This window comes from Sprattus sprattus (genome assembly GCF_963457725.1).
Source record: "Sprattus sprattus genome assembly, chromosome: 12".
Classification (NCBI taxonomy): domain Eukaryota; kingdom Metazoa; phylum Chordata; class Actinopteri; order Clupeiformes; family Clupeidae; genus Sprattus; species Sprattus sprattus.
The window spans coordinates 302,501-325,000 of NC_137910.1; the positions used below are offsets into that span (position 1 = coordinate 302,501).

Here is a 22,500-nt window from a genome sequence, read left to right on the forward strand (position 1 = left end):
GAGTGTTGGGGGTTATTATGTAATCTACTCAAGGCTTGCTGCAAGAGAGTGATAGAGTTGGGGATTTTGGGTGGATGTATATGATTGTGTATGGGGAAGTGAAAGAGACTGAGAGATGGGGGTTAAGTGTGTGTGTGTGTGTGTGTGTGTAAGAGAGAGTAATAGAGATGTGGGTTTAGGGTGTGTGTGTGTGTGTGTGTGTGTGTGTGTGTGTGTGTGTGTGTGGTTTTTCCTCAGCGTGGTTTTGAGCCCCTCGCCCATATTTCCTGCAGCTGCACAAACTGGGCAAGCTCTGAGCTCAGCCATAGGCCCCTCGGAGTCTTGTGTGTGTGTGTGTGTGTGTGTGTGTGTGTGTGTGTATGTGTGTGTGTGCTCTGAGCTCAGACATAGGCCCCTCGGAGTCAGTGAGCTGAGTGACACAGCGAGCAGCTCGGGGTGTGTAGTCATAACACCGCAGACAAGGGGGATGGGGGGGGGAATGTGTGTGTGTGTGTGTGTGTGAAGGCGGTAGATTGAGTGTGGAAGTCCTTGGTACAGTATACTGAGCCGTATAGATGTAGAGCTAAGGAAATGACGTCGGTTCCTATTCCCCTACAGAGATTTGAGCGTCATAGTCTAACTCTAACCAACCGTCCATTTTGTGCTGAAGAGGGTCTACAGAGGTCTGGACTCTTGGCTCTGGTTGTTTTAGGAGATATAATTAAGCAAGCCACTCCTCAGACGTAGTGTTAAATCACTGTGTGTGTAGCTCACAGACCGTATAAGTTTTCCTGAACTTTGTTCCTGATTAGGAGTGAGTTGTACTTGAAAACTGTAAGGCAGCACAGAGTAAAATGACAAACCTGAGAGTGAGATTAGTACTCGTCTTAAAGTAGGCAGAATGCAAAGTACCATGTCTTGTCCAAGATGTGATTGCAATCCCACTGGAGTGGAAAGACCAGTGGTGCTGGTATATTTGTACTCATGTAACTTCAATAATAGAGGCTTCAAATACTATAATCAAAGACTTGTTTGAGGTCTAGTTCACAGAATACTGCCACAAAGGTTACACTGATGTATAAAAATCCAATCAATTTTTCCAAATGTGCTTAGTGGTATGCAACCCTTGTCTGGGAATTCCCTGCCCCTTCACTGCATTCCATTTGTTCAGTTGGTCTGGCCAACTCTCAACGGCGCTCCACTTCAGCCACCTGATTGGACAGTCCTTTAACCAATCAGACCAACGATACTATACAACGATACAACGATCGGTAATAAAGCAAACACATATTTTTCTGTATGAATTGTTCCAGGGCAAGTTTCTGTTCTGTTTTCACAGAAAACTTGCCTTATCGAAGTTTTGCGGTGCTTCGGCGGCCACCATGTCCAATGTTTAAAAACTCTCCGTGCAGTAGATTTTGTAACGTAGCCATGGTAAGTTTAAATCCGCCAATGGCGCGCCAGGTAGCCAAAAGCCAGTTTGTGATTGGCTCCAAGGATTCTGGAAATCTTGAAATGAACGGGTATGCAAACTTGGCCAGACCCAGTTCTGAGGCAAAATCAATTTGGCCGGAAGAAGTGGGGCGGGACTTCCCAGACTAATGCAACCCATCTCCTTCTGTTAAATTATGATACAGGTCATCAAAGGCTGATGGGAACTTCTGTGTGACACTTATTGCAATCTTATATTTCTGAACTGTGTTTGGTCGTAATGCACTTTCAGCCTGACACTGATGCAGGTGCAGCAATCAGAGCCAAAGTGATTGCTTTGTAATGCCAGACCTGACAGAGCTACCAGCTGCGTGAAACCATTTTGGGAACAGACGAACAGTTACCAAGCAGGATTGAAATGCCATGTAGCCTAATGAGGCCTATAGCTAGAGACAAACTTGACTTTTGCAAATTGTTGATGTTGACTTAAACTGTGGAGGCAGTTGAAGAACGTTTCCCCCTGCTATCTGATTATGATACAGTTCCTTCCTTATGCTGAGATGTCACACTGACCTGGGCTCTATACAGACCTACGACTCATCATGGAACCAGGCCAGTCTAAATCTTCAATTTAGTTTCATATACCATAAGATATTAAGTTATATTTCAACCAAACTTCATTACCAGTGAACACCGTTGTTTCCTGTTTAGTAATATTAAACGAAACATTATTTTGATATATCTCACAGACCAGCACAAGTTGCACATGGTCTAGTGTGGTCCCCTGCTTTGGTCTAGTCTGGCGCATTAATAAAGTTTCCTTTCACCATAATTTTCAGCTCATCCTTCGCCGGGCTGAGCACAGCATTTCTATTCTAATTTATGAGGATATTCATTCCTCGTTTTTTTTTCTTGAAAGGGTCCTTCCCCAAAGGATTTCCTTCAGTTAGAAAGCGAACGTGTCCCATAGAAGTCTGTTCGCTGGTCTTTTCACCACCACAACTAATGAGGCGAGTACCTGCTATTTTCCCCTCACCTACCCTCCTGGCTTCAACAGCAGCGATAATCACACCTACAGAGACTTGCTTCTTTGGCTGCTTCCTCGGAGTAATGCTGAGGCGGTGGCCATCTTGTGATCAAAACCTGCTTGGCTTCATTTAGAATGGAGAGTGTTCAGAGCTTAGCCCACTTTGGAAGGAGTGTGAGGAGTGTGTGGAGCTCGTGAGGAGTGTGTGGAGCTTTAGGGGGCTCGTGAAGAGTGTGTGGAGCTCATGAAGAGTGTGTGGAGCTCGTGAGGAGTGTGTGGAGCTTTGGGGGGCTCGTGAGGAGTGTGTGGAGCTCGTGAGGAGTGTGTGGAGCTTTGGGGGGCTTAGACGAGTGTGTGGAGCTTTGGGGGTTTCGTGAGGAGTGTGTGGAGCTCGTGAGGAGTGTGAGGAGCTCGTGAGGAGTGTGTGGAGCTCGTGAGGAGTGTGTGGAGCTTTGGGGGGGCTCGTGAGGAGTGTGTGGAGCTCGTGAGGAGTGTGAGGAGCTCGTGAGGAGTGTGTGGAGCTCGTGAGGAGTGTGTGGAGCTTTGGGGGGCTCGTGAGGAGTGTGTGGAGCTCGTGAGGAGTGTGTGGAGCTCGTGAGGAGTGTGTGGAGCTTTGGGGGGCTCGTGAGGAGTGTGTGGAGCTCGTGAGGAGTGTGAGGAGCTCGTGAGGAGTGTGTGGAGCTTTGGGGGTTTCGTGAGGAGTGTGAGGAGCTCGTGAGGAGTGTGAGGAGTGTGTGGAGCTCGTGAGGAGTGTGTGGAGCTTTGGGGGGCTCGTGAGGAGTGTGTGGAGCTCGTGAGGAGTGTGGGGGGCTTTGGGGGGCTCGTGAGGAGTGTGTGGAGCTCGTGAGGAGTGTGTGGAGTGTGGGGGTTTCGTGAGGAGTGTGTGGAGTGTGGGGGTTTCGTGAGGAGTGTGTGGAGTGTGGAGCTCGTGAGGAGTGTGTGGAGCTTTGGGGGGCTCGTGAGGAGTGTGTGGAGCTCGTGAGGAGTGTGTGGAGTGTGGGGGTTTCGTGAGGAGTGTGTGGAGTGTGGGGGTTTCGTGAGGAGTGTGTGGAGTGTGGGGGTTTCGTGAGGAGTGTGAGGAGCTTTGGGGGGCTCGTGAGGAGTGTGAGGAGCTCGTGAGGAGTGTGTGGAGTGTGGGGGTTTCGTGAGGAGTGTGTGGAGTGTGGGGGTTTCGTGAGGAGTGTGTGGGGCTCGTGAGGAGTGTCTGGAGCTCGTCCGCAGATGTAGAGAGTCTTGGTTCCCTAGTAGATAATGACTTGCAGGCTGTTCTCAGCTTTGCTTGGAGCCCTGCGGGGACTTGAGGGGGGCAGACTGAGACAAACTGTCCACAGCATGCACATCGCTGAAACCAATGCATATGATCGTTGCTCATGGACGCACACACACAAACACACATATGAAGACACACACGCACTCACATAGACGCACACACACACATAAAGACACACACACACACACACACACACACACACAAAGACACATATGAAGACACTCTCATGGACACACACACACACATCAAGACACACGCAGACACACTTCTGAGTGAGAGAACACAATAGAACCACACTCTCACTGGTTATGAAGTTTATGATCGCTGCTTTTGATGTACAGTTTTATGCCAGTGACAACTGAAATAGGACACTGGGTATTTATAACAAAGATGGCTTGATCTGTCCATCTAGTTACTTACTAGCCTACTGTTTTAATCAGAGGCGACTGTTTTAATCAAAGGACGATCGGTTTTATAATGTTTGCTAGTGGAAATCACCTTGAAAGATTTGTAGACTAACAAGCTTCACTGTTTAAGCCATGTCATGCCAAGTGTTTGTGTAGCTTCCTGGCTTGTGTAAGTCATCTGTGCTTGTGACCAGTCACCAGTCTCAAAATTCATACAAAGGAAATATCTATTGCAGAGAGAGATTTTCAACTGTCTCTTTGAGATCCGGCTCCATCAACCACTGGATACTTAAGGGGTTGAAAACTAGCAAATAGTAAAAGTAACTTAGGGGTACGTAGATTTGTGAATATACAATGATGCTTTACATTTTCTTGTACTGGTGAAGGACCTCAGTTTCATGTTTGTCTAACATGAAGAACACTAGAGGTAGATCAGTTACCATGCTAAACATTTCAATTCCCAACAGGCACACTCTGAAACAAGGTATGCATTCACTATACTGTACAGTGAGTTGCGCTCGTATAGAACATATAGATGCCTATGTGACAGACTGAGAATGAGGTTGTGACATTAAAAACACAAAGCAAGTGTCCATCCTTGCACTGCACTCAATAGTGTTGATCTATAATCAATCAACAAAGAAGCATTTTGACTCATTTTGTTTGAATGAATAAATACATAGACCCAGACTTTTCTTCTGCAAACTTTTGCTAGCCATGGTAAGATAAACTTTAGACCAGACTTTAGTCGTATAAAGAGTACAACTGATGTCCTAATAAGGACTGTAGGACGTAAGCTTACGTTTTAACCTGGTCATTTAGCATTTTGTTTGTTAAATTCACTTCCCTTCTTGGAAAACATTTCTGAACATTTCTTTGATTGTTTCAGATTTGATTCGTCTCACTAGATTTGAGGCAGAAATCAGCCCGAATCTTGCGCAGTCGCTCACATCACATTGGCTTTTGCCAATAGTTTTATTGATGTCATCTGATCTGCTTTATGATTTGGTCAGCCTTTTCTGTATTGAGACAGATTTATTTGGCCCGTTTATAAATCGCAACAACGAAACAAAGATTCCTCTGTTGGTTTAAGTGTAGCCTACAGTCAGACGGGCAATCCCACCCCACTCATCTCTCCTCCTCCTTTGGTGTCTCTGAAGAGCGTGATTGGATTAGAATTTGTTACCCTTTCCCCTCTAACCCGGTGATGTTGGCTGTTTCCTGCTCCTTCTAGTCGGTGCAGCTGGAGCCTTTGAGTGCTGCTCGGCAAGGAGCAAACGCTGGTCACAGATCGGACATCTCAAGCTTTAATCAAAACAAGCAAGCCTTAGCACCGCTGATTTTTCACATTTACTTCACAGCGATGCGGAGAAAATCAAGGATATTATTATGTTTCGCCGTCCTTTGGGTACTTGGCATAGCATACTATTTCTACTCGGGAACAACGTTAAGCCGAAAGGTAAGAGTCTCTCTTTGGTTGGTGGTTAACTTATTGATTTAGCGACAAGCATGTATTATCAGGCAAGTTATGGCTTGAGATACTCTGCATTTTAATAAATAGAAAGGGGTTTTGGCCATGAATCTTCAGTGCGGTGAATAGTGATACAATGTTGGAAAATATGTCAGTATATTTTATCATTAATATTACAGCAACTTGCAAATTGTTTCCTGCCGCCGATCATGTGTGTTAATAGGCGTTTATTTGCACAAAGAAAGGCAGCGATAATGTTATCGCCAGGTGCTCCCGGCGTCGCTTGCTGCTATCAGTTGGTTTGCTGTGATTGAATTTAAAGAGGACTGGTCTCAAAATTGGCATCAACCTTAGCCACCTACTAGCATAGCTAACCTTACGTGCTAATTGTGAGCGTTAGTCCACTGAACACCAAGATTTGGTCATTCCTCCTCTCGGCGATGCTCACGAGAATAATATTTAATTTCTGGTCAGACTATTCCGAGAATGGGGTCGATCACATCAGTCGATTGGATGTGGACAAACGGAACTCATACTGCCACTGTGTTTTAATTTAAGACCAGTTACTAGCGTAGCTTACCATTGCTAGCTTAAGTGATGAATGCTCAAGTCGGTATAACTTCGTGAGCCAGCCTCAGTAGGCTATTCTCCTTGTTGAAAGCAGCCTTTGTAGTCTCAGCACGAATGACACAGTCAGTGTCAATATTTCGCCTCACATCCTACTGTCAGTCAACTGCTCCTCTGTGTTCAGATCTGGAGGGATCCAGGCCAGATCAGTTGTCAGCAATTCCATTCAGTCATATGGTATTAGATGTATCTCCATTGGGATATAAGATGCATTAGATGAGTGAACGTGTTATAACAAAGAGTTCCCACAAGGCCATGTTACAAATTACAAACAGGAAAGACATTGTATTGTTTACGATGTGTGCTGTTGGGTGTCTGCCTCTTTCAGACAGTTGACAGGAAAGAAATGGCATTTTACTGATTTCAGTTTTTTAATTACATGTCAGCATGGTCTTAATTATGTTCCATCACCACCACGATCCTGCTGCTCTGTGTTTTCTTATTACGTTTCAGTAATTAAAAAACAGCGCAGGCTACAACTTATTCTTTATATCACCTGACGTTGGAAGTATTTTCGGGGGGGGGGATGGACCACCCCACCTGTCGCTCATGGACTACCATCGCCCCATTATCATGTCTGTCGCGGAACCCCACTCTGGAGAGCGCTGTCCAACATCGCAGTGCTGATTTAGACTGCGTTTATTAATCTCAAACATGAAATAATTTCAGTTGTGTACAGCTATTAATAACACCTTGTTGTTTAGAAAGCCTTTTTATCATTATGACAATCAAAAATGGTCCATGCAAAGAGGCATATAGTCTTGCATGCTCATCAGTCATGGAACTAGAACAAAATCCTTCAATAAGAAGAGCAAAATCAAAAGTCATTAGGCACAATAAGACCCCCACAGGCACAACTCAAACAGTAACTTCTTTAGTCGCCTATTTTATTGAAGTTCGGTTTTAAGATGGTAAAGTTGTCAGAGGGTTCTGTTGGTGCATTGAAAACCTTTACAATACAAAGGGAAAACATGAACAGTGCTTTCATTACTTAAATATTAACATCAAATTAATTATATAATCATACACATGTACTTAATTGCACGTAACATGTTTAATCTCATGCAAACTGTGAATTACACATTAACTACTCTACACATTAAAACAATGAGTGATCAGCCAAACGTTTTTTAGCTTAAGTAACAATTAAGTCTGGCAGCAACAAAGGAGCAACTAGCCCACCAGAGGCATTCCAGCAGACGGCCAGAAAGACGACGCTCTCCTGCTCCAGTTCCAGTCTGACTTGGACAGCTTGACTCCCATGCAGTATGCACCCGCAGTTCACGCAGCACATACAGTCTCTCTTTTGTCGTGGGCTCCCCCCCCCCCCCCCCCCCCCCCTGCGTGATTGATGTATGTAGTGGGGCTGTTTAGCTCATAACAGTTGTGCAGACTATAATAATAGCATTACATTTGGCAGAAATGACTAACAAAGGGGTCCTAATCAGATTTAGAAATGGAGGCGCTTCAAATGGGGCCCCTAGGGGTCATGGCGCCCATCATGATATGGTTACATAACAATGCACAATAACATACGTTTATGTAAACATATACTGAATAAAATACCAGTTATCTTACATTGTATCAACCCTTTTTTTAAATACTTGGTCTTTACAATTACATCTACTTTGCATTTACCCTGCATTGACCGGAGAGAGCTAATGGTCTTGTGCAGCAAAGAAAGGTAGTCGGATCGGGGTGCCCCCCCCCCCCCCCCCCCCCACACCACTCCTTCCAGCATCTATGTCTCTCTTTCTGTATATCTTTTTATGTCTTTTTCCTGTTTTCACTTCTCTCTGATCCTACTCTTTTGGCAGAGAGAGAGAGAGAGAGAGAGAGAGAGATTCACTGGCCACATCAGCTATCTGCATGACCAGCTGTTGTAGAGAGGCTGTGTGAGTGGCTGACAGGGGTGCAGCGGGGCGGAGTGTCAAACAGCTGGGTGGAAGGCCGTCAGCTGCAGGACTGCACTCTCCTGCTCTCTGGATCCCACACACACACACACACACACACAGTAGTCCCTGTTGCTGCTCCGACCAGCTTGGGCGTCTTTGGGCCGCATTGAGGGGATGATCTATTTTTATCCATCCCACTTTGATGTTTTGAGCTGCGAATGTTTCTTGAGGACTAAACGGCTTACTGGACAAGACGCTTGTTTGCCAAAAAGTCACCAAGGCTCTTGTCAGCGGCAGTGGTTTGTGATGTGACTAGGCTTTTCCGCTTCACGACTCCGTTGGTTATGCAATGCATTTCCAAGCAGATGTCGAGAGCTTGTGTCTCTCCGTCCAGGTTCACAAGAAAATGAGTTCCTGTTCTCCCCTGCTGGGGTGGGGGGTGGAGGAGGAGGAGGAAGAGGAGGAGGAGGAAGAAGAGGAGGAAGAGGTGGTGGAGGGCGTCCTTGAGACCAGACTTCCAAGGCAAGATCAATGTTAAGAAAAAAAGAAGAAAAAAAAGTCTGAGCAGGTTTTCTGACGCTTTCAATGTCAGTGCGGTCGCATGGATACTTTGTCTTCAATATCTGCAGTCGAATCCGAGGAAGGAACTGCAGTGATCTGTCATTGAGTGACAGGTAGGGCCTGTATAGAGGTGGCCAGCAGGACAGGTTGTCTTCTTTTATCTTCTGCTTGAGTGTGGAGTGGAGTGTAGTGGTGTGTAGTTATTGACAGCCTGATTGCTCCGCTTGCCAACCCCCCACCTCTCACTCTCTAACCACTTCAGTGGTGGGAGACGGCAGAGGGCCCTGTGAAGATGAATGCAGGCAGGGTTCACAGTGTGCTCACTCCCCACTGTCCATGCCAACGCCCAAGTGTGTGACGATTGGACACGCATCAATTTGCAAGTCAGATTACAACCTGGGGATGCGACTCAGTGAGAGCCGTGTGCGTGGCAGTGTAGAGGACCTCCATGTTGGCCTCCATGTTGGTACATTTTTAATTAATGCTTCTGGATAGTGGTTACATTATCACCATGGAAACCTCCTTACCTCTGAGCTGCTATCCCCCTTTTGTTGCCAAATTACAGACGCTTTGCATCATCTCAGCAATAAGGTCTTAATTAAAGACTCGCTTTTCACCGTGCTCAAATATATAGGAAGATTGTAGGGAACATGTCATGCAGAATGAACGGCCAGAGATAGCTGCGCTTATGTATAACATTAAAAGCTAAAATTGCACATGCCAACTTTCAAATGCCTGCTGTAATAAGGTTTGGCTTGAAGAATGTCAAAAGTCATGTTACTTGTAAGATTTGAGAGCTAAACCCATATTGTCATATATGTATTTTGACAAAGCCTTGACACAGGATTTATACGTAGTTGCCACTGTGTCTCCAGCTCAGAACTCAACACACACGACTCACATGAGATCTGTCCTGATGAAGTGACCCGTTGTCTCCAGCTGTGGTCTCTCCAGAGAGAGAGAGAGAGAGAGAGAGAGAGAGAGACACCGTGTTCAACCTGTGGGCGGAGAGATCCAACCATGTGGGGAGCACATTGTGTTTGATGGGCTTGTTCGCGCCGACCTTTGCCCACCAGAAGACTTTATGTGCGACCATAAGTGGGTCAATGCCGTTTTTAAGTTTCCAAACAGCAAAAAAAAAAAATTATAGTTATAAGTCAGGTTTAGCTTTTCCTGTGTGAATCCACATATGTATTTTGAATTTCTGTTAGTGCCCCTCGCAAAAGACGACAATATATGACATTTTAATGCATTTACCTGTATACACCCCTTAAAAATGTCATGCGGTAAAACAAATTTATTTTCAGTATAATATTAAAATTAATGTTAATGGCTCTGTTACAAACAATCAAAATTTAATTATTGATCTACACAGATGCTATACCCAGTTGCAGAATGTCAACACTAGAATTTTAAATATTTGATATTTTGTCTTTAAAGACAGCAGCATGTCATCTGTCAACATTTGTTACATCTTTTTTCAATTAGAGAGGCAAAAGTGCTTTAAAGTCAGGCATACCTTTAGATTTTATTAGCTCTTCTTCATTGTGTTCATTCACAATTTCACTTAATAGAATATTTTGTATATTTATTTCAAAATTAAGCGTTTTACCGCATGACATATTTAGTTTTACCGCATGACATAGACTCATGCGTTATGGTCTAATGCAGTTGTGCTAACAAGTTGAAGTTGGCTACTTCTGAAAAATGCCAAAGATAGTCAGGGCTGTTAAAGTGAACCTTTTAATGACATTAAAAAATTTTTTTGCAACAGTCTTGTAACATTTGAATACATTTTTGCCTTGTGTTCTTATGTGAAATATGAACTGATAAATCAGATTTAAGGATTTATTTCCATCACTTAAAACAACTTAAAAAGCACAATAATAGTAAACAGTTTATCTGGTAAATCTGATTTAAAATGTTAATTTTCATCACTACAGTCAGATTAAAAAGAACAATGACATTCTTATTTGGTAAAAATGATTTACAATTTGATTTCCAACACAACAGTCAGCTAAAAATGTTTCAGCTTCTTATCAAAACCTTATGAACAGGTCTAAAACTCAGAATTCATTTTCTCATAGAAAAACACACATCACACCAATCTGCCCTCTCATTGTAATCTATCACTTGAACAATGATTAAAAACAACAACATCTTCTGAAATGGTAATCTGGTACCCCCCAATCAATCACCGCCCTGCTGCCAAGCCGTCACCCTCCCACCATGGCTGATCATCGTTATAACCACTCTTCCCAGCTTGCTTTATCTGTCGATACCTGCAAGAATAATAACAAAACTCTTTATTTGTTAATATTCATAACATTAATCTGATATGTGAATAAAATATAGTCATTAATAGTTCAGTTATTCATATCTTTATTGTCTGTAAGTCATTGAAGACACTTTATCTTTATACTAGTGTTGATGATAAAGACTACAATTCAGGCTTAAAGAGAATGCAGTCTGTACTGATATAACTGACTGACATCATATACTACCATCATATACTTTCACAGTTACTCTCTAGCAGCAGGATCTGCCCTGATCTTTGCAAGGAAACGTGCACCCCTCTCTTTACTGGAAAGAGGCATCTGTAAAAATGTGAAATAATGTTTAAAATATACAAAAATGTATTAAATATGTTAAAAGTAATTAAGAACAATTGTTCAAGCTTCACAAAGTATTAAAATATTTAGGAAAGAAAAAGATAATTCAGTTTAAAATATTCTCTGTCATGTGGTAAAACAGTATGTCATATGGAAAAACGTTTGTCCACATGACATTTTCATGACATTTTTTGTTTGTCCGCATGACGGATTGCATCATTTTCATTCCTAACAGGCAGTTGCATGGCTACCTATTCACCACACTTTACTGGACCTTGACCTATAAACTTTAAATTTCATGTGTAAATCAAAATGTTTTACATTTTTAACGTTATCAACACTTTTTTGACGTTTGACCGCATGACGCTCAAATCTGTGACACTTTGTATGTCACCTGGAAAAGGTGATAATAACTTAAATATAGGAGCACATTTTGAACTTACCTCCAACTGTAGTTGTCCTCAGGGGTCTTCTGAGTGATGTCATCACAGGTCACATGATATGAGTCATATTTCTAAAGTACAATATGGCTTCCAAATTTTGTTTTACCACATGACATTGAGGGAAATCTGTCTTTGCGGAACAAAGTGATTTAGATATTAATGGTATTTCTTCAAGATATAGCCTATCAATATTTTGAAGGGCTATTCTGTACATATTTAAAATTATGCCAAAGACGAAAGTTGATGAATTTTAAACCTTTTTAGTCATTTTAAAAGCATTTGTCTTTAAAAAAAAAAACTGGCTTCCGTTTTACCGCATGACATTTCACTCTTTAATGGTGTAAAAGTCTACCAATTTTGTATTTTTCACACAAATATGAATAGTGATGAGGGAGAATGATGTATGATTAATGAATGTATACAATAAAAAACTTATTTTTCTAAAAGTATGTGATAGAAATGTTCACTGGAAGCAAAAATCAGTATGGCACGTCATTGACCCAAATATGTTTTAAAGAGCTGTTTCAGCCTCAAGAAAGCGTTGCTTGTGAGGCTTGGTGTGGTGAATACCCCAGGGTTATAGTGTGGTGAATACCCCAGGGTTATAGTGTGGTGAATACCCCAGGGTTATAGTGTGGTGAATACCCCAGGGTTATAGTGTGGTGAATACCCCAGGGTTATAGTGTGGTGAATACCCCAGGGTTATAGTGTGGTGAATACCCCAGGGTTATAGTGTGGTGAATACCCCAGGGTTATAGTGTGGTGAATACCCCAGGGTTATAGTGTGGTGAATACCCCAGGGTTATAGCCTCACGTGATGGCGCTGGGGTCAGGATGAAGGGCAGGTGATGAGGAAGCCCTGTAGACCTATCCACCGTCATCCTTCTTGCTAAAGGGGCAACTCAAAGTCATGATGCACAAATCTGGATGTATCTATGCAGTTGAGTCGGCTTGAAATGTTTCCCCTTGTTTACTAAACTGAGGGAAATTATCCAGAGATGTGTTTTGTACACTTTGATGCAGGCTCTCTTGTTGCAGATCGGGAGATAACTTCAGATGTGTGGGGTAATCCATGTGTCAGTGCAACGGTTTGTGTCATGCACCATGGAACTGCTGCTGCAGCTTAGGAATCCACCATAGGGAGGGGTCTTGCACGTGGGTAGATTTGCTCACTTGGTTACTCTTGAGCCCAATTTAAACTTGCGCATCTGATGAGAAAATGATTATGTGCTAATTTGTTTCTAAAATTAGGCTGAAACTCATTTCAGTTAATCCATTGAAAGATGAAGTCTATATCTGGATACAGACTAGCCTATTTTGTTTGCTGCGGAAACCTCGTTTGTGGGTAGATGGATTGATCAGTCTCTCTCTCTCTCGCTCTCTCTCTCGTGAGCACTGCATACTTGACGGGAAGGATGCAAATAATAAAGCCTCTGATGGTTGGGAAGCTCTGTCCTGTATCATAAGTGTATAGGCCTACTAGAGAACAAGTGAGAGTCTGTCAGGAAAAAGGGGGGAAAACAGTGCCCTAAATATGTCTGTCTGAAGAAGAGCATATTGTTTGGCATGCTGCCGATTGTAGATTACGCTTTTAAAATAATAATAATAATAATAATAATAATAATACATTTTATTTGTATAGCACCTTTCTGGCAGGAGCCTAAAGTGCTTTACAGAATGCCTACAGAGTAAACTACAATGCTGTATTTGTCTAACACTTTTCAGAGAATGCAGCTCAAAGTGGTTTTATTCATTTCCGTCAACCTAAGAGATTAGGCTAATTCATCTGATCTATACAATTGCTTACCTTATTTGCTCAAACCGACACGGGTATGTCTCTGCAGGGATCCTTTACATTTTGTCAGACCCTTATAAAAAAGTTTTGGAGCCTGTCCGTAGCAAAAACAAGCGATTTTACTTTGACGTGCTGGCTTGCCTCAAAGGCTTCCATTGTTTAGGCTAGTTGTTATGCGGTTGCTGTTTTTAGCGGTTTAACTTACTACTGGACCGATTCTGATCATTCATTGTCCTTATTGAAGGTTTGGACCCAAAAAGATTTAAAAATAGGGCCCAGGTTGAAAAATCCTGAAGTTTCCCTTTAAGATATTTTCACAGTGTCGGGAAGAAAGCATAGGAGAGCCCTTTAGATGTAGGTCCCTCCTAGTGAAGTAGAAAATACTAGATTAAGACTTAGCTATTTCTGGTGTCTTAACAGCTTGATAGTGGAATAGTGGAAGGGTGATGGTTGGCTTCTGTGATGCGTGATAACTAGAGCTGAAGACCTTTGAGACGCTCCTTGTTTTAATGACTTTTGCAAAAGCGCATTCATCCAAAAGCCCTAGTACAGTCTCTGACCTTGGGCTAGTTATTCATATTGTATATTTTCAGAGTGAGGAATATGGTTGTATGAAAACTAGGGATGCACGATATTGATGTTTCATATTTGCAGATACCGATAATTAAGTTTTGAAGCCGATATCTGCCGATACCGATCCCTAATGAAAACGCATTTATATATTTGTTTTGAAGTAGAGCGCGCCTATCCCTACGAATATGGTTGTCCCATTAGATTATTATTTACATGATTATTTAGTCATCATTTTCACGATTCTCCCTGCCAGTGTTGGCTTGGGTGAGGTGGAGTGGGTGATGGTTTGGTTATTGCCCAGTATTTTCTTAACTGACTTCAGTTTCACTTCTCTTTTAATTTGCTGACTTTGAGACATGGCGTAGACAATGTGTTCTCCTCTGTGTATTCACCGTTGTAGTTTAAGTGTGAAATGTATACTTCCCTGACTTTAAACTACAGCACTATGCCTATGGAATTCCCACATGATTGTTTTAATGATGTCATAGAGGGTCGAGTGATATAAAGGACTTGTTGTTCGACTCCTTTAAATGTCACACTTTGTGTCACACGGTTTTCACACTTAATGTCATACTCAATGTCAGCTGACGATTATCACCACTGATCAACAACTGTTTGGTGAAATATATCTTTCCATGTAAAAGTATTTATGTTTCATGCTGACGGACCAATGTTTCCGGCCAAATTAGATAATGTATTGTGTTCAGTAAATGCTTTGTTTCCACTCTTCACGCTGGAGAACCTTTTAAAGCTGGCCTGAAAGCTTGCGTCAGGGTGTTTCTTGTTCCTTCCTTTTCTGTGATGGAGTATTATTCACTCTCCCCATTCTCTACCAGAAACACGCACACACACTACACACACACAAAAAAAAGCAGCGATCTCAGGCACACAGTATATAATGATGGTGGTGATACATCTGCTCTTTAAACTGCTCCAGACACAACAGAGGAGGCTCTGTGTTTTCTTTTCTTTGTGTCCTGTAGTCTAAGGGTAATGTAATCTGCTTTAAAAGGCTTTGTGTCCTGTAGTCTAAGGGTAATGTAAGCTGCTTTAAAAGGCTTTGTGTCCTGTAGTCTAAGGGTAATGTAATCTGCTTTAAAAGGCTTTGTGTCTTGTAGTCTAAGGGTAATGTAAGCTGCTTTAAAAGGCTTTGTGTCTTGTAGTCTAAGGGTAATGTAAGCTGCATTAAAAGGCTTTGTGTCCTGTAGTCTAAGGGTAATGTAATCTGCTTTAAAAGGCTTTGTGTCTTGTAGTCTAAGGGTAATGTAAGCTGCTTTAAAAGGCTTTGTGTCTTGTAGTCTAAGGGTAATGTAAGCTGCTTTAAAAGGCTTTGTGTCCTGTAGTCTAAGGGTAATGTAAGCTGCATTAAAAGGCTTTGTGTCTTGTAGTGGAAGCTGCATTAAAAGGCTTTGTGTCTTGTAGTCTAAGGGTAATGTAAGCTGCTTTAAAAGGCTTTGTGTCCTGTAGTCTAAGGGTAATGTAAGCTGCATTAAAAGGCTTTGTGTCTTGTAGTCTAAGGGTAATGTCAGCTGCATTAAAAGGCTGTGTCCTGTAGTCTAAGGGTAATGTAAGCTGCATTAAAAGGCTTTGTGTCTTGTAGTGGAAGCTGCATTAAAAAGGCTTTGTGTCCTGTAGTCTAAGGGTAATGTAAGCTGCTTTAAAAGGCTTTGTGTCCTGTAGTATAAGGGTAATGTAAGCTGCTTTAAAAGGCTTTGTGTCTTGTAGTCTAAGGGTAATGTCAGCTGCATTAAAAGGCTGTGTCCTGTAGTCTAAGGGTAATGTAAGCTGCATTAAAAGGCTTTGTGTCTTGTAGTGGAAGCTGCATTAAAAAGGCTTTGTGTCCTGTAGTCTAAGGGTAATGTAAGCTGCATTAAAAGGCTTTGTGTCTTGTAGTGGAAGCTGCATTAAAAGGCTTTGTGTCTTGTAGTCTAAGGGTAATGTAAGCTGCTTTAAAAGGCTTTGTGTCCTGTAGTCTAAGGGTAATGTAAGCTGCATTAAAAAGGCTTTGTGTCCTGTAGTCTAAGGGTAATGTAAGCTGCATTAAAAGGCTTTGTGTCTTGTAGTGGAAGCTGCATTAAAAAGGCTTTGTGTCCTGTAGTCTAAGGGTAATGTAAGCTGCATTAAAAGGCTTTGTGTCTTGTAGTCTAAGGGTAATGTAAGCTGCTTTAAAAGGCTTTGTGTCCTGTAGTCTAAGGGTAATGTAAGCTGCTTTAAAAGGCTTTGTGTCTTGTAGTGGAAGCTGCATTAAAAAGGCGTTGTGTCCTGTAGTCTAAGGGTAATGTAAACTGCATTAAAAGGGGTAGTAGAGGCGTCTATGTTTATTCTTCCAAAATGGTAGAGTTCACAAATGAATTGTATTAATTTCAGTTGGATGCATAGACATCACTGAAGGCTTGATGACACTGTGGGCGCTCGTCTCTAATGCATCACTGGATGTGAGAGTTTCTGTTGAATTCATAACAGAGTAGAAAAAGGGCCCATTTTCGTGCTCATATCCTCTGCTGTTGTGAGGAAATAAACCTCCTTCTTCTTGAGCAGGGAAGAAAGAAAGGGCTGAGTCAGCGTTCTCATTGTATTCTCCTCTGTTGTCTGATCAAATAGAGGATCAGATTTTTTGGGGAAATCTATTTATAATTGGCTGGGGCTTTCAGATTCCCTTCATTTAACCAGAGTGCTATCTAATCCCACTCACAAGAGAGATGGGCATTTTGGGTGAGTGTTTGTTGAATGCATTTGAATGCAGTGGAGACTCATAATCCCCTGTGCTAACGAGCTAGGCTAGTAGGCAGTTTCACTCTGCCATACCTGTACAACTTCAAAGGACCCAGACAAAAAAAACCTCCTCATTCATTTTTGTGCAGACAGGCTCCTATATTATTTTGTATTTTTCAAATGGCAAGCATTAGAAACAAGGCAGAGTCTAACAAGCAGTCTTGAGCGTCTCTCCACTGCTCCATTAGAACGCCCTCATCAGTCTGACATCAGCCTTATGTGTTTTGCAAAAAGGTTTTCTGTTTTCTAAAAGGAGCTATTAAAAGCTGCTGCTGGATACTGTGCCTTGTCAGTGCTGCTAGCAGATCTAAATATGCTTTTGAGAGTTTCTTTTTGTATAGGAAATATATTGTGGGAATTTCTATGTAAGTGTGTGTGTGTGTGTGTGTGTGTGTGGTAATTTCTATGGAAGTGTGTGTGAGGTAATTTCTATGGAAGTGTGTGTGTGTGTGTGTGTGTGTGTGTGTGTGTTTTTGGTAATTTCTGTGGAAGTGTGTGTGTGTGTGTGTGTGTGTGTGGTAATTTCTATGGAATTGTGTGTGAGGTAATTTCTATGGAAGTGTGTGTGTGTGTGTGTGTGTGTGTGTTTTTGGTAATTTCTGTGGAAGTGTGTGTGTGTGTGTGTGTGTGGTAATTTCTATGGAATTGTGTGGGTTAAGGGACTCACCGTAATGCCTGTGATAATTGAGGACGCTGTTCTGAGTTCTCTTAGAGTCGTCTTCTGCTGCTCGTCACGACGCCTATTCTAGTCTTTAATAAGAAAGCTCTCAGCTAAACATCGGCCATCAGATTCAGCAGGAACCTTTTCTAGGCCGTAAACAGAGCTTTAAGCTAACCTTTATGATGATTGTGTGTGTGTGTGTGTGTGTGTGTGTGTGTGTGTGTGTGTGTTTTACTTACATATGCCTTGCTTTAAGCTAACCTTTATGATGAGTGTGTGTGTGTGTGTGTGTGTGTGTGTGTGTGTGTTACTTACATATGCCTTACTTTAAGCTAACCTTTATGATTGTGTGTGTGTGTGTGTGTGTGTGTGTGTTACTTACATATGCCTTGCTTTAAGCTAACCTTTATGATTGTGTGTGTGTGTGTGTGTGTGTGTGTGTGTGTGTGTTTGTCAGAATGAGCTTTAAGCTAACCTTTATGATGATTGTGTGTGTGTGTGTGTGTGTGTGTTTGTGTGTGTGTGTTACTTACATATGCCTTGCTTTAAGCTAACCTTTATGATGATTGTGTGTGTGTGTGTGTGTGTGTGTGTTTGTCAGACTGAGCTTTAAGCTAACCTTTATGATGATTGTGTGTGTGTGTGTGTGTGTGTGTGTGTGTGTGTGTGTGTGTGTGTGTTACTTACATATGTCTTGCTTTAAGCTAACCTTTATGATGAGTGTGTGTGTGTGTGTGTGTGTGTGTGTGTGTGTATGTGTGTTACTTACATATGCCTTGCTTTAAGCTAACCTTTATGATGAGTGTGTGTGTGTGTGTGTGTGTGTGTGTGTGTTTGCTTTAAGCTAACCTTTATGATGAGTGTGTGTGTGTGTGTGTGTGTGTTTGTGCTTTAAGCTAACCTTTATGATGAGTGTGTGTGTGTGTGTGTGTGTGTGTGTGTGTGTGTGTGTGTGTGTTTGTGTTTGTGCTTTAAGCTAACCTTTATGATGAGTGTGTGTGTGTGTGTGTGTGTGTGTGTAACCTTTCTGATGATGGCTGAGGTGGCTTCTCAAGCTCTGCTTTAGTGGGGGGTTGTGGATGTTTGGCCAACTGGTAAACGCTTGCAGCAAAGAACGGAAGATGCTGCTGAGGCAGTTACTTTACGTGTGTGTGTGTGTCTGTGTCTGTGTGTGTGTGTGTATGTCTGTCTGTGTGTGTGTGTGTGTGTGTGTGTGTGTGTGTGTGACTTTACCTACATGCCTTGAGAGTTGAACATCTGGTTCCAGGCTCATGGAAAAAACAGCTGTTTGGGCTCTTGATCTTCTGAACAGCACTGCAGTATTGCCATAATAAGGCTTCCCTTTACTCTTGACCATAAAAGATATAATTTTCTCCAATCTGGGTTGAAAGATAGTTGACCTTTTAACCTGTAGTTTGACTTACGGTCAAGGTTGGCTAAACACTATGCATACTTCTTGGTTCACTTTACTTTTAACTTTACTCATCTGAAGTTTGTCTTTATTGCGAAATCCTGGTCAGGAGTCAAGCTGTTACAAGAACAGCTGGAAAAAAAGAAGGATTTCCTTTCATGAAGCTTTGTCATAGAGCTTTTGTGGTCGAGAAGAGAGAGAGAGAATATTATGTCAACGACTGCCATAGCACGGTATTTAACAGCTGGTGATCAGAGTTATTCATTGACATTACGATTACATTGCCACTTTAATCTTATTTGGGCTATGACTAAAGAGCCAACATTAGTCTTTGCCAATTACGGAATTATTTGATGCTAATGATGCAGTTAGCATGGAAGGCAATGAGAATTAGGTCTGCTGAATTTGGAGATAATGTAATAAACATATTCATTAGATGTGTCCTTAATAATGTAATAAACACATTCATTAGATGTGTCCTTAATAATGTAATAAACACATTCATTAGATGTGTCCTTAATAATGTAATAAACACATTCATTAGATGTGTCCTTAATAATGTAATAAACACATTCATTAGATGTGTCCTTAATAATGTAATAAACACATTCATTAGATGTGTCCTTAATAATGTAATAAACACATTCATTAGATGTGTCCTTAATAATGTAATAAACACATTCATTAGATGTGTCCTTAATAATGTAATTAACACATTCATTAGATGTGTCCTTAATAATGTAATTAACACATTCATTAGATGTGTCCTTAATAATGTAATAAACACATTCATTAGATGTGTCCTTAATAATGTAATAAACACATTCATTAGATGTGTCCTTAATAATGTAATAAACACATTCATTAGATGTGTCCTTAATAATGTAATAAACACATTCATTAGATGTGTCCTTAATAGCTTTCGTATAGATCTGGGTGAAGACATTATGCAAAGGCAGAGTAGTAGATAATGATGTCATTTAAGATGATTTAGGGTTAGGGTTAGGGTTAACCCTAGATATTATACAAAGGCAGAGTAGTAGATAATGATGTCATTTAAGATGATTTAGAGTTAGGGTTAGGGTTAACCCTAGATATTATACAAAGGCAGAGTAGTAGATAATGATGTCATTTAAGATGATTTTCTATCTAGGGGACTGCATTGACCAATCATGTCCTTTATTCCAATATAAAGGCAACAGACAACAATAACTTTGAGTGTTTGTGACCCCGTTGTTCTTTATTGATATGCTAAGAAACCTTGAAAAAGCCGAATCAAATTCGCACATTTTATAAGAGCTATTTTTAATCGAGGTGTTAGGCCTCCAGGAACAACTGCCTGCACGGCCATGCCTCCGCATAATTTAGCGCTTGCAGAACACTTGTTAACGATGATGACCTTATTCTCATTCAGTTCAATTGATTAGGACAGGCACTTGGGTGCCTCTTCTGAGAAATGCATTATGGGGTACCGCAAGAGTGTCCCCACAACGCCTCAGTTTGTGGGGCGAGAACCGTGAGCCTGTGGTGAGGGGCATAAAGACTTGCGAAGGCTCATACATTTTTAATTAACCCAATCTGGCGTGATTTTAGAAGCACTCCCCATGGTGCATCATCACATTAATGAAAGTTAAAGAAGGACAAAAAATGGTTGATTTAAACACACACACACACACACACACACACACACACTTACACTCACTGATCCCGAGGGGGAAATCTAGACAAGAATCTTTTTTGCTTGTTAACAATGCTTCATGAAATATGATTTTAGTAGGGCATTGCAGGGAGTGCCTCCCATGGTTATTTTCGTCTATCAGCCACTTCTTGGATAATATCACACCTTTACACCCGTGATACTGTTATCCTAAGAGACTACTTGAGTTATTACGTTTTTTACTTCACTGATTAATACAAGTTTATCTATCTTTATAAAACAATTGGGTTCTAGCGCATAGTTTAGCTGTTTCTGATTGGACGAGAGACGTTCCATGCTATAGGTTATTCTTCAACATACCTACAGTTACGGGACTTTTCACAGCTAAAAATAAATCACTCCGCGATGAAACATTCGCATTGATGATAACCGTTAATTCAAAGTTTTTAAAATTCCAAACCAAGACGTTGACAATGGAACTATTTTTTGTTGCGGAGAAACAATGGCGAAATAAACCATTTTTAATCAATAACTTTGTGTTGAAATGTTAATTTGTTGACTGTAGAATTGTTTTATAAAAGCAATATAGCACTCGTGGGAGTGGGGTAGGTAAGGGATAATCCCACGGGTGTTTTTGCCTACGCCACTCGGCCTGGCGGCCTCGGTGGCTACGGCCGAACACCACCCGTGGGATTATCCCTTACCTACCCCACTCCCACTCGTGCTATATTGCTTAAATCTATCTATCTATCTATCTATCTATCTATCTATCTATCTATCTATCTATCTATCTATCTATCTATCTATCTATCTATCTATCTATCTTTGATGGGAATGTGCTGCTTGGTGATGGATGAATTGTAATTGAGAGTTTTCTTTCCATTGGTTGGTCTGAATAAACACACTCTCCGTCTCCGTCATTGCTTTCAACTAAAACCGTGACACAAAGGATGGGACCGTGAACTCGTCGTCCTTGCCCTTGTCATGTGCTGGCTTCTGTGAAATCTTGTTGGATTCAAGCAGTTTCTCAAGCACCTTTAAACGTTATCTTTGTTGGAATGGTATTGCGTTTAAGACACAGAAAGAGAAACTGAGAGCTATTTCGCTTTGTCCTGCAAAGCTTGATGTGGGAGATGTGGAGAGAATGTAATGTGCCTTCACAAAGGCCTGTGCAGCAAGGGGCTAAACACTGTGTGTGTGTGTGTGTGTGTGTGTGTGTGTGTGTGTGTGTGTGTGTGTGTGTGTGTGTGTGTGTGTGTGTGTGTGTGTGAGGGGATAAACACCGTGTGTGTGTGTGTGTGTGTGTGTGTGTGTGTGTGTGTGTGTGTGTGTGTGTGAGGGGATAAACACCGTGTGTGTGTGTGTGTGTGTGTGTGTGTGTGTGAGGGGATAAACACTGTGTGTGTGTGTGTGTGTGTGTGTGTGTGTGTGTGTGTGAGGGGATAAACACTGTGTGTGTGTGTGTGTTTGTGTTTGTGTGTGTGTGTGTGTGTGTGTGTGTGTGTGTGTGTGTTTGTGTGCGAGGGACTAAACACCGTACGCTGAAAAGCAAGACACTGCTGACGGGAAAGGCAGATGGAAATGGCAGCCTTGTGACTGTTTATCTTGATGGATTTATGAGCGATGGGAGACATTAGTCCATCTGGGAGGAGCAGGACAGCAGAGCGCATGGCACCAGGTCTGTTCCCTTCCCCGGTGTTTCACTCCTGTCTTTGAGGCGTCCTCCCATGGGATTATAAAAGTTACCAAATACAGACAAATCACTTTCAAAGACGCCAAAGCAGCTGACGTATCTACGCCCATAGGCCATTGATGTGGATGCATGTCTTTTCCTTTTCAAAACAAACTCTTTTTCTCCAGCTTCACTTTATCAGTAATGGTTATAACCACATTTAAGTGCTGTTTTTG

General features: G+C 41.8%; 1 protein-coding gene across 1 annotated transcript in view; it reads left to right on the top strand.

Annotated features, from left to right (window-relative positions):
- Nucleotides 1–5,440: 5,440 nt before the first annotated feature.
- galnt2 (UDP-N-acetyl-alpha-D-galactosamine:polypeptide N-acetylgalactosaminyltransferase 2) overlaps nucleotides 5,441–22,500 on the top strand; it is a 121,517-nt gene continuing 104,457 nt past the window's right edge. The window contains exon 1 of the mRNA XM_080848628.1: nucleotides 5,441–5,573. Within this exon, the coding sequence (XP_080704754.1) occupies nucleotides 5,478–5,573 (96 nt within the window). The 5' untranslated portion in view covers nucleotides 5,441–5,477. The remainder of the gene's footprint in view (nucleotides 5,574–22,500) is intronic.